This window comes from Pectinophora gossypiella, chromosome 5 (genome assembly GCF_024362695.1).
Source record: "Pectinophora gossypiella chromosome 5, ilPecGoss1.1, whole genome shotgun sequence".
NCBI classification, from domain to species: Eukaryota; Metazoa; Arthropoda; class Insecta; order Lepidoptera; family Gelechiidae; genus Pectinophora; species Pectinophora gossypiella.
In genome coordinates this window covers 17,363,937-17,382,549 of record NC_065408.1, presented here as the reverse complement: position 1 = coordinate 17,382,549, position 18,613 = coordinate 17,363,937, and the positions used below count along the sequence as shown (strand labels likewise).

Genomic DNA, 18,613 nt, shown 5'->3' with positions numbered 1-18,613 from the left:
GAATCTTAAGAAGGATTGAAGAGAGCCATTAATTTAGTAGCAACGATATTTTAAGAAGCGCTAGATTAATTTTAATAGCAATAATCGTGTCAATGACCTCTTTATGACATGTTTTTTAAGTTGCCTTAAGTGGCTAGTAGGTGCTTCTGAAAATTGGACTGCTAATTTAAAAAAAAAACAGAAAGTTAGTTATATTCATGAGATTTTCTTGAGAAGAAACTTCTTATTAGTTTACATGTTTAGTTCAGTTACAAATGAAGAAAGAAAAATTTAATTAGGCACTTTTTGTCACAACAGATATTTTAATTAATTACCTTATATTGTCGTCTGAAGCCAAATCTCAGTCCAACCCAAATCATTTAAATTTTGAATACAATTTATGAAACATACTACGTAAATAAATCAAGTGCTCGCACTTCTGATAAATCTGTTCGAAGAAGCAGTAATAAAACATTCAAGAGCGGTGCATTCGCATCCGCTGCTGCGTTCTTCGTGGATCGTGCAACTCGTAAATGCACTTAGTGCTAAGGGAGACATAAAAAGATGCACTCGATCTAGTTAATGGGCAAGTGGGCGGAGGTTCAGATGAAACGTGTAGTAAATCAAATGAAAGACACGTGGGGTCGGATGATGTTCAGTGACAGTTTATGTTGAACGTTGAAGCGACATGTGCTGGGTTAAGTGGGGTTGTAAAAAGTGGCAAGATAAATGAAGATGAACCCTGTTCTTTCGAGGGACATTATCGTAAAGGTTATTATTAAGTTTACAATAGATAGATACATAGAAAGGAGAACAAAAGTGGGACTGGTTTTATTAAAACGAAAACATGGACACTTAATTAACCTTCAAAAATAGAAACATGTACATGGTACGTTCGGATAGATTTACAAATGTTTCTGATTAACATAATGTAGCAGCATAACGAGTACATTAAAAAATACTAGAAACAGCAACAAACAATAACAAAGTAGTGTAAAAACCGTAAGACCGTTTTCTATTTATGCACTGCATTAGCAAGGTGCAAGTAAATCTTTAAAAGCGAACAAACGCACCGACAAATTCTCACCCCTGTAGCAAAAACACAAAACGGACCACACCCACAAAAACTGCTTGAATGGCTACCTTTGCAGGAATGTAACACGATACATACAAAGAGACGTCGAGAGCCAGTCAAGAGGTTCCCAAACAAGATAATCCCTTTGTTAGTCGAGTTATAATGGCGTCTCCTGGGAGTCTTTCGCCATTATTTTCCGTTTCATTCATGGAGGCAGCTGTGAGGTGTGCTTGAGAGCGCGTTTCCTATTTCAACGTTAATGGGATTTCAATATCGAGCGAAAGTTGGTAGTTTGCGTGCGCTGTTCACTGTCGTTTGATGTTTTGCTTTCATACGAAGTTTGCCCTTCATGGTAAAAGCGTCGTTAGGTAATTTTCGGTGGTAATCCTATTATAGCTAGTTTTTGAATAATGTTGTTAACGATAAAATACTATCGACATATCCTATCCATACTTTCCAATTTTGATATGGTTCGAATTTTTTTAAGATCTGTGAAATTAAGAATATTGTTCAACTTAAATTTCGCATATACATAAATTCCTATGGAAATCAGTGGCTGTGAATTTATGTCTCGAGATAGGCATCTCAAATTTGCAAACTTCTTCGAAGGAAACGAAGGAAAGTATTCGACATGAGATTGATTGATAGTCAAACGAGACGATCCATTAGCATTTAACCTTTTAAGGCTAGATCTTAAAACACTTTTTGCGCCAGTGAATTTGTATTTACATTTGGTTGGCGAAATTGGCCTATATCCCACGTTAGACTCAGATTTCTGCATAAATATTCTGTGACACTTTCTTCCATGAAATGCCTAGAGTTTATGCACTCGCACTAGCTTGTGTTTGCGTTCTGTCATTCTTGATAGAAAGTGACGATTTACCTAAAGTAGTGGTGCTATAAGATATTGGTTTGAACAACTTTGACGGTGACTCATTTGTACTAAGCAATACATTTCGTGGTCGGGTCTAGTAACAATATACCAAGGATATGCCGTGACACTAATGAAGACGAATAAGAAGGGATTGTTCTTTGGACAAAGAAATGTACTGCGGAAAATGTTATTAAATTTGCTATGGAAGGAATTGGGACGCAACAAAGATATTATTTTACAGCTGTGTCTTTTAAAATATCAACCGAATGTACTTCTTTCTTATATTGTACCGCTTAATGCAGCAATCGTGTTCGGAAGCACTCAAAACGTGACGGGCTAGTTTTTTTTGCTAGTTTCTTACGATCGCTTGTATTGCCCTTTTTATCGTCTACTCTGCTTTTTTCCTCCCAATAGGTTTCCAAACCAACTTTGAAGGCGTCGACAGAATTTTTTATGCTCCAGTTATCTGATTCAAGATTAGGTGCAAGGTTCTTCAAAGATTTTTTGGTAATTTTTACGCACCCTCTTAATGCTTTTTTTTGGATGTGACAGATAAAAGCATTGAAGTTTTTGCAAAACTTTGAAGTGGGATGTCGCTTGATTTAAGTATAGTCAGTCTATATCCGGAGGATATGAGTGACGCATAGCGTAGTTGATTATAAGTTAGCCTTTTACGTCAAGCGTCCTGACTTCGATTTCCGATGAATGTGCGAGTATAAATAGTCATAACATTATTGTAATGGAATAAACTTTAGGATAAAGATCTTTAATCTGAACAAGACTAGAATAGTAACTTAAGCGCTTAAGATCTAACTTTACAACTAAAATTAATGCAATTCAAAACTAACAACTGTAATTTTCGTATAAACTAATTGTACTTTCGAAACAAGTACAATTAATACGGGTACGGCATCTTCTTACAAGTCGAAATGTTACGATGGATTACTTATATCTTACTTTATATTTTATACTATTTAGTCGACTGGTAACATGTTAAATATTTAGTTGAATGATAAGTACGGTTCAAAATCTATATTGGAGCGAATATTACGACTGTCATTTCGTTTCCCCAACTGGAAATAAGCGTCACCTTATGTAAGCACCTATGGATGCATCAGGAGTGGATCACGAATTTCTTATTAAATGTTTGTGGGTGTACTTATCGCGATAGGAATACGGACAACTTAGTAAAGTTGTCCTACCAATTTCCAAAAGTACCTTGACTTTTAACACCCAAAAAGCCCTCTAGCAAGATTCTGAATAAAAAAAGACTCACCATGTTTACCGTCCGCGGCGACAGCGACCACCCATAGCACGAGGAGCGCGATCCCCCCCCTCGTCATCTTCACACCCGCTCGACCATCACCTAAAACAATACCAATGTTTGAGTACGTGAAAGCTGATCAATATTTGTTCTTGACTTGCAGGTGCCATGGAGAGACTTGGGACTTTTCGGTTGAAGTAAAGGGTTAAATGGAACAATATGCATACATAAAGCTGTCTCTAATCGCTATTGAAGTGCAGATCTACAATATATAACTGAAGACAACGGATCGTATGGTGAACTATGATGATTGTCAAAGCATAATACCTGGTATTGTGTGCTTTAATGATCTTCATACCATTATCTTTCAGAGTTATCGGGAGAATGAGACACCCGATATTTTTTAACGCGAAATCATGTGTTTTACTGACAATAATAACCTCAAACAATGTATATGATAATTATAATAGTAATATGAACTGTACAGTAGTTATAGATAGGTATATACTATGCTACCTGTAATTGAAAAGTACCTCTAAATGAATTTTAAATAAATTCATATGCAATAGACAAACACCCTTAAGTTTTCAAAGTTCCCATAACGAATATGGAAACTTCACAAACTCCTTATTATGAAATAGAAACTCGTATAATATTTCGCACATAGTGACTGCCTTTACAGAAGCCGTTAGTTAATGGGAAATATGCTTTGAATCGTTTTAACAATGACAACGTGTTAGAGAATCGTGAAGTGATCATTACGGATGCTGCCAGTGAATGCTTTGAACGTAGAAAGCAAAGATAGGCACGAGAAACCTAGAAACGGTGCCTTACTAAGAGGCTTTTAAGTCAATATCTTAAAAGCAATATCTACTAAGGTTGTTACTGTAAGTACGCTCTGACGACAAGGAAGCATTGAGTTTACAAATGACTAAACAGACATAATGGTTTGTATAACGTAAGTCGATTATTCAAGACTGTTTTATCTAAACATACTTCGCATCTGTGGATTTACTCTACTGATTGCCCACTGGGACAGAAGATTTTCGATCTTTTTACGTTTGAGTTGTTTATCGTAATTCGTAAGTTTTCAGGTTACATAAAATCCAGTCGGCATTATTAATACTTCATGTTTACAAATGAATAAATACAAAATGGTATTAAATATTACACTTGTTTGTAATTTTACTTTATAAGAGAATGATAATCATTTTATCCGACCTTAAAAGTATTGCAATTTAAATGATCTAGTAAAAGTAGCACTTCATTTATAACAAAAATGTTTTCTAATTAATAGAAAACTAGAATGAGAACACAATTGTTTCAAAACGTTATTTACTTATTACACTCATCAAAAACAAATTCGTTGAATATGTTAACGAGTGCACGCTTTCCTGTCATAATTCTGGTTTGAGCTCAGCTAAGGCATGTTTAGTCGCGGCATTTTTCTTTGTCAGCACACCGTAACTAATTTGGCCCTTTTAGGCCCATTTGGGGAAAAAATAAATGGACCCATAATGTGAAGTTTGAGAAATGTGGTAAAAAAATTTGAAGATAAAACTAGTTTAGGGGACAATGATGAATATCTGTATACTTACTGAAGATTATATGCAAGAGTGATAAAGAAATAGATAGGGAATGTAAATTTACGTTAATATAACGATAGGAGGACGACAGGGAAGTATCAGAGGGTACTTATGTTGAATTCGATGTACCTACAGAAGATATTATTGTTACCATATTTCTCCAATATCTTTCCAATATTGTTAATAATATTGAAATAATATTTTATAAAGACACTTAGTTTTTGGTTTAATAGTAAACTGATAAAAGTTAGCAAAATATATTTAATTTTGGGAATTATTTTATTTTATAATACGTTTACATTTATGAATGGTAGTGATATAAAATAAGTACAATATTTGCTGTGATCTATTTTCAATTTGATTAATACGTACAAAAAAACATTTATGAAACCAATTATTGCTTACAAATAATTCACCTAGATATTCAATCTCCGGAAGAATTTTGTACATTAATAACCTCCTTTTAAGTAACATTAAAGCAATTAAGATAACATACAGTAGCTGCCAAAGCCAATATAAGTACAAGTAGATTGTGATAATAACTGAGATAAGTTATGTCAGAGACAGATCTCATAGAAATATGATAACTAATATGCCTTTTAAGATTCCATTAAAATGATTCATTGTTACGAATTGGTCGCACGGTCAATCAACAGTTTAAAAATAATAACGCTAAGTTGTTAACGAATAAATAGATCGTCCCATGCAAGCTTTTGGATAACCAATTGAAATTTACATGACCCTGTCATGATTTATTTGATGAGAAGATTGCAGGAAATAGTTCCAGCACGAGACTAGACTTAAGCAAAGGAACTTATTGCCAGACAATTTTGATAAAGTATGTGTGTCTAGCCTAGCAATATGGGTAAGTATCAATGAAATAACAATGAAAATAGACAACATAACAAGGAACAAAATTATTTATATTTACACACATAAACAGCCTATATACGTCCCACTGCTGGGCACAGGCCTCCCCTTAATCAAACGGAGCGGGTATGGAGAATACTCCACCACGCGGCTCCAATGCGGGTTGGTGGAGGTTTCGATTTCGGTTCGGACGGTTCAACTATTTCATATAACTGCCACTAATGAAACATACTTTGATAAAAATTGTTATGAGCTTTTCAAACAATTATATTTTTATAAAAGGAAAACCTAGGTTATAATAGTCCAGTAAAACAAATATCAAATAAATTACTGCATTATTATTACCGAAATTGCCAAGCCTATCAAACCCAAGGACAGACGTAATGGCGACAATTTCATTACGATAAGCCACTTAAAGAGGAGATGATTCTGATACTAAAGCTATCGATATTTCTAAGAAATTTATTGGTCGTCGATATGGTAAATTTTATTTATGTTGGAACTGTTAGAAGGCTTTTGTAATGGACTTGGAATTGTATTTGTATGGAAAATTATGTTTATGTTGGTATGTAGAGAAAAGCTCGTAAGCTCCATTTTGAAATATCACAATGTGATGTAGTTTTCTTCAACAAAATTTCCATTCCGTTCAATTCATTTCATTCCGGGTAAAAATGTACACCACTTTTTTACCTGGTTTGAAACCAGCGTGTCTACTAGGAGGATTTGTAAGCAAAAAGATGCTTACATGGTTTTCACTTCCCTATAACACGACGATTTAACGAGTGATAATATTTAGGACTTTACTTTTTCTTTGTACAAAAATTCGAAACCGCAGTTTAAATTAAAAGTTTTTTTTTTAATATTAACTCGAGGAGATTACAGGTCTTACTTACGAATACACAGACAAGTTCAAAGTAAGTAGTAAAGCGATTCAATACTTTGCCTGTACAACATATAGAAACCAATACAGAGTTAAACAGTACAATCGTTGAATCCGAAAACATTGATTTTCCCGAAACAGCATCTCCAGTAAACAAACTAAACGAAATACTAGCTGACGACGGGTTATTGATAGTCCAAACAATAGAGGAAGATAATCAGCAAAACCACAAATCGAACAATAAATTAATCAAACACAAAATCGACGATCGTAATTAACTGTAAACTCGAGGAAAATTGTTTAATTTTGTTTAACTTTCGTTCACTGATTAGCTTGAGAGTTGAGTATACAAACGGATGAATGCCCTGATGGACCGTTAAGCTTGGTTCAACAACTGACTTTGTTGTTGAAGAATTTAGTTGCTTAGTTGCGCTTTTGAAAATGCTATAATTATATTGGAAGGACTCTGCAGTATTACAGCTAGTGAACTGGAAGTTTCATTGTTTAGCAGCTTAATATTTTTATCTATATAAGGTGCCAGCAATACAACCCTGGTGTATGGTTAGATACTTTGACCGCCAAACTGAAGGTCCCGGGTTCGATTCCCGTTTGGAGTTCTCTCTCTCTCTCTAACACTCCTTAGCATTTATTATTCCCATCTGACAATGGGGTCTGCTTTCTTCGTATTTATCTTCCACTTCGCTCTATCGGACGTGTCGTGTCGTGTGTTCGATTCTCATTCGGAGCAATTTAGTAATAATATTCTACATAGATTCCCGAGAAATGCGTTTGCCGAACTTGTATTGGGTTTTCCTTTTGTGAGTTGGAAGCTCAAATATGCCTGTCTGGCCTTTCAACTCAACAAGTCGCTTTTGTAAAAAACCGAACCTGTCATATCTTCAGGTTTGGCAAGCAGACCCTTTAAAAACGGAATAACGCTAGGGAGATGATGATGTTTTTAAATAGATTAATATCTGGGTGATCCTTCATATAGTAGTTCATCAATTTTGCAAGATTCATAAAAATGAGATCCGGTTTATTCATGTGTCATTAAATTTGTTGTTACGCGAAGTTAGAGGTTTTCAGACGGCTTGAAAACTATGCTCTATCCCCATATATGTAAGCTCGGAACTAAATACAATGTGTAAATACTTTCAATACCTTGTTTGGAAAAGAAAAAGCTGATTGATGTTCCATTGTGAGGTCAGGTTAGGTCAAAGGTGTACAGTCGCTTACAATGATATTAGTTACCGTCGTAATTGTATTTGCAATTTATGGCAAAGATGAGAGTGGTGCGTTTTGCATAGAATAGTTTACTTGTAAATTCCCATTTATATACACAGAAATTGTAATTCTGCCTTTGCAGTGATATTTTGTAATTTTTTGTTTTACGTTTCGGGATTGAAGATAGCATTATGTGTACTCGCTTGATTGCTGTCCTAGCATCATACCGGCAAGTGTGGCAGCAACACGGAACAGTCTCTTGAGATTTTCGTTTTCTAAAGTATAGAATTACGTTAAAATTGGTGTTTTGTTACAAAATCCTGCCTTACTTTGCATGTGGTAAAAATGAAATTTGTGCATTTAAGTTCAAATTTGAAATCTTACGGCCCTATCTTACATGAACTATAATACTAGATCACCAACAAAGTGTATGTAGTTGTATAAAGAGTACCTTACCTAGTTGCGTAAACAATTTGTTGCCAACCGAATTCTGAATAATTTCCAACCGCAACGTACAAAGCGCAACTATGGTGTTTTCTCTCCTACGAACGGTTGAAAGGTTCTTTGAACGAAACAAAGTAATAAAGAACACGTTATTATTATTGAAGTAGACGTTAAAAGTAGTGCGTGTTCAAGGCTATATTTTTAATTCAATTATTGCTTTGAGCAGAAAATCGTTTACGAGGATAAAATGGCTATAAACTTTTGATCAATCGATCGGACATGGCCAATTCATTTAATAGGCCGATTAACATTCCGAAATGGTATTACAGGTCTTACAAACGTCAGGTTTGAAATAAATAATTTAGAAGATCAAGATGTATCGTATTGTATCTTAGTAAGTACCTAATGGCAGCTTGACCACCAAATCAGAAGATGCAACTCCGCATCGCATGTCCACTTTAGTGAATTTAAGAAATGATTTTTATTATTTGACCAAAATTTAAGTGCCTATTTCATTACGAGACCACGATCGTGTCACCAAAATGTTGTAAACAATACTTTATCTGGAGTTTTGTTGGTTGTGCAATACCCCAGGTGTCAACTGCATACATTTTGTTAGTGACGCGACTGTGGTGGTACTACCATAGTCCTTATGAGATATGGCACTAATTGTTTTTACCAACTCACATTGAAACAGCGTAGATTATGTTCTGTAATATTTCCAAACGATGAGAGGTTTATGTTAATCAAAAGAATGTGTGCAAAGCTGTTAATGTAGTATTATGTTAACTTAGATGACCAGGCAGTTCCTAGATATCAAACAAAATCTCTAAAGCTATAGCGAACTGACAATTCTAAGGCTTAGTTTCTCTATCAGTAAGATCTAGCAACTGAACCGTCGAGTCAAGTTGCCAAGTTCCGAGTAAGCAAGCCAGTTCCTCGCACATTGTTTTACTTCAGATAAGCTGCTACCGTTGACTTTAGTAAACAAAGCTCATCTTTATGCTCGATTAATGAATTATCCAGTCACATTGGCCGTTTATTTGATACCTTCTGTAATTAGGTGTAGCTCAATTACGCTTAAGGTGTTGGTAATTGGAGATTTAGCATTTAATCCGGAAGTAAAATTGTTGAAACAAATTGGTCTTAATTGAGATTGAGAGCGATAAATAATAGAACATGTAGCCATATACCTGCCATTTTTCTTCATTTAGGATCTAGTACGCAGGTAGGTACGATATTCTATCATTATTTTGAACTAAAACTAGTATTTTATTGGATAGCCTAAAACTATCCGTATTAATCAAAATAATTCTTGTCACCTTTTATAAAGTAAAGATTTGTAATTCTTAAGTTTTTTATTTTGCTATGAAATTGTTAAAAATGTGAATAGATTATTACAACACCTTTGCTAGAGGAGCCTTATTAAAAACGAAGAAATATTATTCAATTATTCACACCACGTACTTACGTGCCAATTATCCAAAAAATCCTATTGAATTCATTCATCCAATTGGTAATTCCAATCGTGTTGCATACTTACATTCAATTAGTAATTTTAAGGTCAAGTTAGAAGGGCTATTGTGTCTTTCGTTCTTTTAACATTCATGTGATCTAAACCGATAACTGTTGAAGGTTTTACAAAGATGATACAGAGTACATGAAAGGTCATATATGTCATGACAATAGATTTATCTTGCTCGTATATTTCATCGTTAATCCTTTGAATATCGACGATATTAGACGTTTTATTCAAATGTAGCATCGTCATGTTTGAGTTTTTTAATCTCGTGTAATAAGAAGACTCGTCTCGTATTAAATTGTTGGGCGTAATTTATTACAACGTAAGGCAAAAAATGTGTTAAAATGGCCATTGTCGGTGTCTGTAAAGCTAGGTGGTTTTAAACTAACAATTTGTTTTTCAAATGTCAGTGACCGCTTTTTTGTGCTTTTCAGACTGATATAAAACATGAGAGATCTTGTACTTGATAGGTATTACAGAACTGAATGTTTAATTACTATGCTAGTTTAACAATTATTTAAAGCAACGGCATTGATAATGTTTTTATTAAAGAACACGGAAATCTAAATACCTACAAATGAAGTTAAAGATGGTAACGATATAGAACAAAATAAGAAAAGCAACAATGAAACCGGCAGCTTATTAGTTCGACCAAAATGAATCTACAAACAAACAACACAAACACGTAACAACGTTCGTAAAAAGCCTTTTCTTCTCTAATCTCCAAAACTATCTTCACCACGTGACAAAACACAGTAATGGGGACTGACATTAGCCTATTTTTGAGAAGCATTACCACTTTATCAGATCTAAGTCTCTCCCATCACAATGCCGAACCCGTTGCTTCGTAAAAGGTATAAAAGATTCAGCACCAAGATTTAAAAATGAATTTCCAAGTTCCCGATACAGCGACCAACTTCTCTATCTTGGAACACTCATAAATCTCCAATATCAGAGTATGCAGGTCATACGGTTGTAAACAGTTACCGAGTTGATAAGAAGCTTTTGTTTTACGATAAAAAAGAAAGTGATGTAACTGCAGGAAAGTAATTTAATGAATGTGTCAACCGAGAACGCCGATCGTTTCGATCGAGATCGAGAACTCAATTAAATACACTTCTCTTATAAATCACGATAAATTTAATGAGCATTTGTAGCGACAGAAAACACATTATAAATGATAGCAAAAAATGTCGACAACTTTACTTACAACATTAATAAACACAAATCCAAATTTGAAAAGTTGCACTAAAAATTACGGAACCAATCCACAACGCGTTCAGTTAATCCAAAAAACAGCGTCACATCACTCGTGTACAAATTGAAAACAAGTTTCACTCCACGTATGTAAATGACACCGACGAAAACCGTTTTCCACAAATTCGCGGTTTACGTACGCGGTAAGGCGAGAGCTTTGTACGGGTACGTCCGAACCTCACCAACGCCGCGGTATGACTGCCGACCGCTACAAACAAGAGGGGAAATAGGGAAGCGGGGAAGGGAACCAGAGACGAGGGGGGAACCTCTCCAACCGAAGAGATAACTTTTGATCTTTTTGGAGCAATAGAAGATTTTAATGACGAAGTCATAGCAGTCACATCTGGTGATTCTGAAAAAGTGCACGTCACAGTTTCTAAGTGTTAATGCATGTCGTGGCTTAGCCGAACGATGTGTTAGAAAAAGTTAAGCTAAGGTTGCGGGTGACATTTTTAAAAATAGCCCCCAATAAACTCGCAGACAGACTGTCGGATTGATTGGTAATAAAAATAAAAATACATTCGTATGTTGAGAAAAGAGGATTCTTAGATTAGAATCTTGCGAGACGACGTGAAATTGGAAATACGAGTCGCTCGCCCGTGGAATATTGCATTTTATATTCTTCCGTATTATTTTCACATCATCCGAGACGTCTTGGGACAGACAATATTGCGCAAGGCGGTTTTTGTCCCGCACATGTCAGGGGCTGCACAAAGGGCCGTGGAGCTAGCAGGTAGTACAATACCCAACCCCGGTTCAAGTTACAACGGACTCTCATAGATTAATGACGGGAACATTGTGGAGTTAAGAACCCAAAAATTTACAACTGCATTGTGTTCTGCGCCCAACAATGGAGCACAAAAGATAGGATCGGCTCCTGTTATTACCTTATCGTTTATCGAGCTTTGATTTCTCTCACTTTTGAAGTAATACGAGTAACATTACCGATGGGGATTCCTTTAACCGTGAAACCATGAGCCTTTACAGATGTTTGGGAGGCGTACCGTTAACTAGAGTACAAATAATTCATATTGTTAATTTGAAGTATTCTCGAAAAAGGTTTTGTTAAAAGAAATTACATTGAAATTCGTGAGATAGATTTACTTATCTTTACTTCGAAAGTTTGAAAGCTGCAAACTACAAATATAACAAAGTGATACCACACTGTGAGGCAAATAGAGAACCAATAAGCGACACAATTTTCTTTATTCTTGCTATGTGCTTTGCAAGTTTGTTAGCGGTTGCAAAAGTTGCACTACTTAAAAATAGAGTCAGTAACAGTAGTTAACACACTTTTCTATAATAAGCTGGTAAGGTCAGCCGTTAAGAATTTATTACGATTATTATAGTTTTCATTATATTTCGTGATACCGTGAGTACCTAAACTGCTTTACAAAATGCCCACAGATCTCTTTTTGAAAAAATAGCCTAAGATCATACATAATATAGAATATGCTGTATGCGTTAATTGCAAATATTAAATCTTGTAACATAAATATTCCTTCAATAATTATTACTATTTATATATAAAGAAATAAAATTCAAACAACGGAATAGTTTCAAATTACAAAAAGTCAAATAATCCAACTTAAAATTACTTAACCTAGAACCCACTCCGTGTCAAACCTGGCCCAAAAGTGCCCATGACACTAGCAGCGTTACCGCGCTGGATTGCCACGGACAATCTCTGAGCCAAGTAAGACCCGGAGCGGGGGTCAAAGCCCTGCTCTCTAAGGCGACGGCCCACGTCCTTAACGAATTGCTTCGCCTCCTCCCTCCAGCAACCACACGTCTCCACCGCAAATGGCACAAAAATGTAGCCCCCCTGTAGCAAGGAGTACTTTGCATGCTTTAGGACGGCTGCCGCCTCGGCTGCCGCCCCTATTATTACTTAGTTGTTAACAGTCCACAGCTTATAATCAATTGTAAAACAGAGACTTTTCAGGCTACGTTCCCCAAAAAATGTAGATGGCGCTGTAGAGATTTAACGTTATAACTACCAATTTTCTCATTGCTCTGGTACGGTCATGAGAAATATCATGTACCCACTTTAGAACCCTGTCGCACTATCATATTTGACATTTAATGAGGTTTATGGTTTAATTTGTCAGAAAAGTTAATGTGACATGGTTGCAAAGTGTATACATATTAATACTCGTGACTGTACATAAGTATTCATAAATATAATGTAGGTAATGGCAGAGGCATATATAATGATAATTGTACCTTGATAATTATATGGATCAGATATGCATAGATATTATGTTGCTACCTATATTGCTTCTCTTTATTTTGATCAGATGGAAGATGTGTTGTGTTTAGGTGTAATAGTAAGGGTCCTAATCATTTATAGTCAAACAAATATAAAATATGCGTATGTTTGTTAACAGCCTCGGTGGTCTAGTGGTTAGAGCGTTAGGCTCACGATCTGGAGGTACGGGTTCGATTCCCGACGGGGACATTGTCGAAATCACTTTGTGAGACTGTCCTCTGTTTGGTAAGGACTTTTCGGGCTTGAATCACCTGATTGTCCGAAAAAGTAAGAAGATTCCGTGCTTCGGAGAGCACGTTAAGCCGTTGGTCCCGGCTATTAGCCGTAAAAACACCGGCACCAACCCGCGTTGGAGCAGCGTGGTGGAGTATGCTCTATACCCCCTCCGGTTGATTGAGGGGAGGCCTGTACTCAGCAGTGGGACGTATATAGGCTGTTTATGTATGTGTGTATGTATGTCTGTATCCATGAAATAGCGCCATCTAATATTTTTTTTTTTCGTAGCCTGGAAAGTCCCTCATTGCGTCAGATAGGATGTAGATATTTTAGTCAACATAAACTCTTGCCCGTAATCAGTATCGGTGTGGGCAGAGCCATAAGCAATCGGAAGAAAACATGCAGTTTATCATGTCAACATTGATACGAATCGTTGGTAACGACATACCCGGAAAAAAAAACGATTATTACATAATATGCTTTATATTCACTCGGCATAGAATATAGGGTGAAATGATAAGAAGTAAAGAACATAAGTAATGGTGCTAATTCCTGTAAATACCATCTAATTTTATTTTAAGTTATATCTGTCATTTTCTTATCCGCCGAAAAGGAAAGGGACGGGTAATCGACAAGCATAAAATTTATGGAACACACGTCAATTTTAAGCACAAATTTAAACCAACCGTCTAAAAATTTTACATCCGTCAATAACCCGACACAGTTAAGTAGACAGCACGTCAAACGGATTGCATACCAACGACGTACCTTTTGATTCGCCCGGGTTATTCATTCATTTACTCATTCTTCCTAAAATTAAGAGCTGTGAATCATCCGTCCCTTTCCTTTTCGACGGATATAAAAATGACGGATATAACTTAAAATAAAATTTGGCGGTGTCTGCAGGAATCAGGGCCATTGTAATACTTATTCTTATTGTTCATCATAAGAGCCACGATCTTGTAGGTGTAGCTTTCTCCATTCTTGTCAATCGAAGGGTAATTCTTTCACGTCCTTATAACACTCAACGTTCGCCTTCTCTTTAATCTATTTCACGTAAGCTCTTCTTGGTCTTCCCCTTCCTCTTTTTCCTTCTATCTTCCCTTCTATGATGTTTTTTATAAATTCGTCGTGTCTTATTAAGTGTCCAGTTATCTTCCAAGCGTCTTCTGTCCTCAATAACTCTTAATATTTGCCTCTTTTCCCTTACTCTTACTAGCACTTCCTCATTAGTAACCTATTGTTACTGTAAGTACAAGGTAAAATGTACCAGCAAGTTTATATTCTGTTAATAGCTACAAGCTACTTGACTACACAATTCAAAAGACTTCAACAGACTCAAACAAAGCATAATACACTCTTAAAATAAAGAGTTCAGAGCAATCTTTTACAAGAGATAACACGAGAGCTGTCGAACACGTCGTTTGTCTTAACCCTTTATAGCCCATGATCATATAATTTAAAGATTCTTAGGAATATGATAGGTTTCAACAAATAAAAAAACACGTATTTTTCAGAAATTTGAAAATATTTATTTTTACGTATTTATTTGACATTTTAAGGTATGTTACATTTCTGTTACATTGAGTGAAGCCTTGAGGAACCAAAGCATGTGAGCATTCATAAAAGACCATCTCATGCTACTTCAGAATGGAGTCACATTCACCGCGGGATAATGACACACTTGACATATCACAGCGAAGACGGATTGGAGGACGATGATGACAGCGTGACCGATCCAGACCCTCAGCCGTTACCAGAAGGTTCTGATGCTTTCTCCGACCGTGAAGAAAATATTGGAGCCGATACAGACGCAACCACTGAAGAATCGGAACACAACGAGCCGACCGCCGGCCCCCGCTGCCGATCCCGAACGGCAAAGAAGCCAATCAAAAAAAGCCTCGACCAATCAAAAGCGACCAAAAGCGGCACCGCCAATGGACAAAAAAGAACCCAGTTCCGAACGACCAGCAGGTGAGACTCACGGGAAATACCACTTTACCAGCTAATTTACTCGAGCTTGATACACCAATTAATTGGTGTAGCTGGTAAAGTAGTATTTCCCGCAAATCCCACCCGCCGGTCGCCCAGAACCAGGCTCCCTCCCTTCCATCGGCAGTGCCGCCCCTGTCGCCCTTGATCAGTCGAGGCTCCCCTTGACTGGCCTCCCTGCCGCCCAGGATCAGCCGACGAGGGGCCAGCAATCAGCCCGCCGTGCTCCGATTCCTCAACAATCGCATCCACATCAACTCCAATACCCGCTTCACAATCAGAAAAAATATCCAAATCCCCCAACAACGGCTGAAAATTTGGATCAATCACGCCACCATCATCGTCCTCCAATCCGTCCTCCTCACGGTAAATACCACTTTACCAGCTAATTTACTCGAGCTTGATACACCAATTAATTGGTGTAGCTGGTAAAGTAGTATTTTCCGCAAATCCCACCCGCCGGTCGCCCAGAACCAGGCTCCCTCCCTTCCATCGGCAGTGCCGCTCCTGTCGCCCTTGATCAGTCGAGGCTCCCCTTGACTGGCCTCCCTGCCGCCCAGGATCAGCCGACGAGGGGCCAGCAATCAGCCCGCCGTGCTCCGATTCCTCAACAATCGCATCCACATCAACTCCAATACCCCCTCCACAATCAGAAAAAACATCCAAATCCCCCAACAACAGCTGAAAATTTAGATCAACCACGCCACCATCATCGTCCTCCAATCCGGCCCCGCTACCATACTGGTGCAATATGTCAAACATGTCATTATCCCGCAGTGAATGCGACTCCATTCCGAAACAACACGAGACAATCCTTTACGAACACCCACACACTCCAGTTCCCCAAAACCTCTGTCGCCACTCAATGTAACAGAAATGTCACAAACATACAAAGTTCCGTTTTTCACACAAAAAACAAAAATATGCTCTGATAACAGTATATGAAACAAATTATACACTTACCCGTAGAATTCGGCGAAAACAAAACAATTTTACACACGTTTAATATTTTTTTATGAATTTCAAACTTTCAGCGCGGTTACACTTGTCACTTTTACCGACGTACGAAATTCAAACTCGATAAAGTGAATAAATTACGCCATCTATGATTTTTGTTTGATACTAAATGTTCGGTGTGGTCTGTTACAATACAGTAACACTGATTTAAATGAACTTATATTATTTAGCGTACATATTAGAGGGACGGATGAGGTTTGTTACAGGAATGTCACAAGAGCCTATAAAGGGTTAAAACCTTTCACACTTGCTTGTAGAATGTAAGAGAGTAGCGATGGGCGTTATTAACCATAACTGGTTATATATGCAGTTACGAGCTCGAACAGTGATCACTCGTTTTCCACTACAACAAAAACTAGTGATATTCATAACGCCATTTAAACGATCGAAATAGGCATCAGTCTTCAATAACTCTTTTAATCACAACGCCATAAAGTTAAATCGAATTCACTCTTATGTTTAAGGCATAGCGTCGATGTTTGGCTACTTTCACTACTCACGCAAAATCACTGGTTTTACAATACGTGTGCGTGAAGAAGAATTAAGTTATACTGCTACCTAACCAAACGATTTTACGTTACAATTATCACGTTTGCTTCAGAACGTTGTGAAAATAACTAGTTATAAAAATCACTAGTTAAGAAACTAGTTATTGGAAATCACATAACGCTTACGTTACGTTATCTCAAAAACCGATAACGACCCATCGCTATAAGAGAGACATTGACCTCTATACAATACTCTGGACTGGTTACCCGCACTATCTGAAGCACAGTCGAAGCGCCACTAGCGACAGTTCTTGGCAACTGTTACCCCAAGCGACTGTGAATTAACTATGTTTTCAAGGGAATTGCATGCTAGCTACGTATTAAGTAATTTACCCATACTGTTACTATGTAATTATAGTTCTAAGAACTTTTGCTACAGTTAACAGTTGTCGTACAAAGCCAAATTTGCGAGAATTGCGAGTACAAGGTAGGCATAAAAATATAATTGTGGATTTTTGAGGACATACTCAACATAATTTTATATACATATAATATGATGCACTGAAAAAAAAACTCGTTCGGTGAGGTATCAATGCGGTGGATGTACCTCTGACTACCCCAATTGGGATATAGACGTGAGCTTAAGTTATGTGGCACTAAAAACAGTCCTTCACTTACAATGACTTATAGAACTGCAAAACTGACATAATAACCGAAAATTGTGTCAGTCAAATTCGACGTCATTATCACCTCCATCAGCCTATCCAGCGTAATGTAAAGAGGTCAGTGGAAGTAAGAGAGATTTCAAGAGTGTCTGAGACGGAGCGACGTCGATGACAGATGGCGGGTAAACTCCGGGGCGTCGTTGAGAAATGAATGTCGTCCATTACTCATTATCCTGAGTGACTTGCTACGTGTAGGGACCTTTATTTCGTCTGCCGTTTTGTTCTTGTTTCGGAGGTGCAGTGTTTTAAACAATATCGATCTTTTTCTTAATTTTCCTCTCACTTTCTAATTTAAGAGCTACGCTCTTGTCAGTGTAGCATTCTCCATGCTACTTTTTTAGGGATTTCCCTAAAAAAGTAGCAAAGAAAGTGGGAAAGCCCTATAAATATAGGGCAGTGGCCCCCCTCTTTCCTTCCGCCCCGCAGTACAGTCATGAGCAATATCATGTACCCATTTAAGAACCCTGTCGCACTATCATATTTGACATATTTTAATGTAAGTCTTATAATTTAATATCCAGCATTTCAACCTCCTTAAAACCCTTTCTTCTGGGAGGTTGGTACCAACTCAAGCATACGAACTTCACCATAAAGTAAGTTAGTAGTTAGTTAATAATGTAAACTTTTTTTGGAAGCCGAAATAGCTACTGCCCTTAAATACACTCGTCCCAAATGCATGCCATATGTGTCCAGCCGTGTATAGTTTGCAATCTTCTTATAAGGCAAGAAATCTGCCTTACTGATTCTTTCCACCGTTTCAGATAAGCAAAATTTACTGTATAAATCACCTAGCTTTTAAGGTTTCAATAAAGTTTAAATAAAGTAGTTAAAATTGAAATATGTTTATGAGAGAAAATGTTGTCGTGGTTGAGAAGTGGCCTTTTGCGTATATAAGTAAATCTTAAAACAAATAGGTATAATATAAAAT

At 36.9% G+C, this 18,613-nt stretch overlaps 1 protein-coding gene across 3 annotated transcripts in view; it reads right to left on the bottom strand.

Moving 5' to 3' along the window:
• Positions 1-18,613, bottom strand: part of LOC126367196 (netrin receptor UNC5B-like) — a 195,949-nt gene that overhangs the window by 68,523 nt on the left and 108,813 nt on the right. For 2 of the 3 annotated variants that reach the window (XM_050010615.1, XM_050010618.1), the window contains exons 1-2: positions 10,929-11,159; positions 3,205-3,294 (exon numbers count right to left, since the gene is read on the bottom strand). In XM_050010615.1, coding sequence (XP_049866572.1) covers positions 3,205-3,271 — 67 coding nt within the window. In that variant the 5' untranslated portion in view covers positions 3,272-3,294; positions 10,929-11,159. Of the gene's footprint in view, positions 1-3,204; positions 3,295-10,928; positions 11,160-18,613 lie in introns of those variants that run through there. The other variant, XM_050010616.1, reaches the window with a different exon arrangement.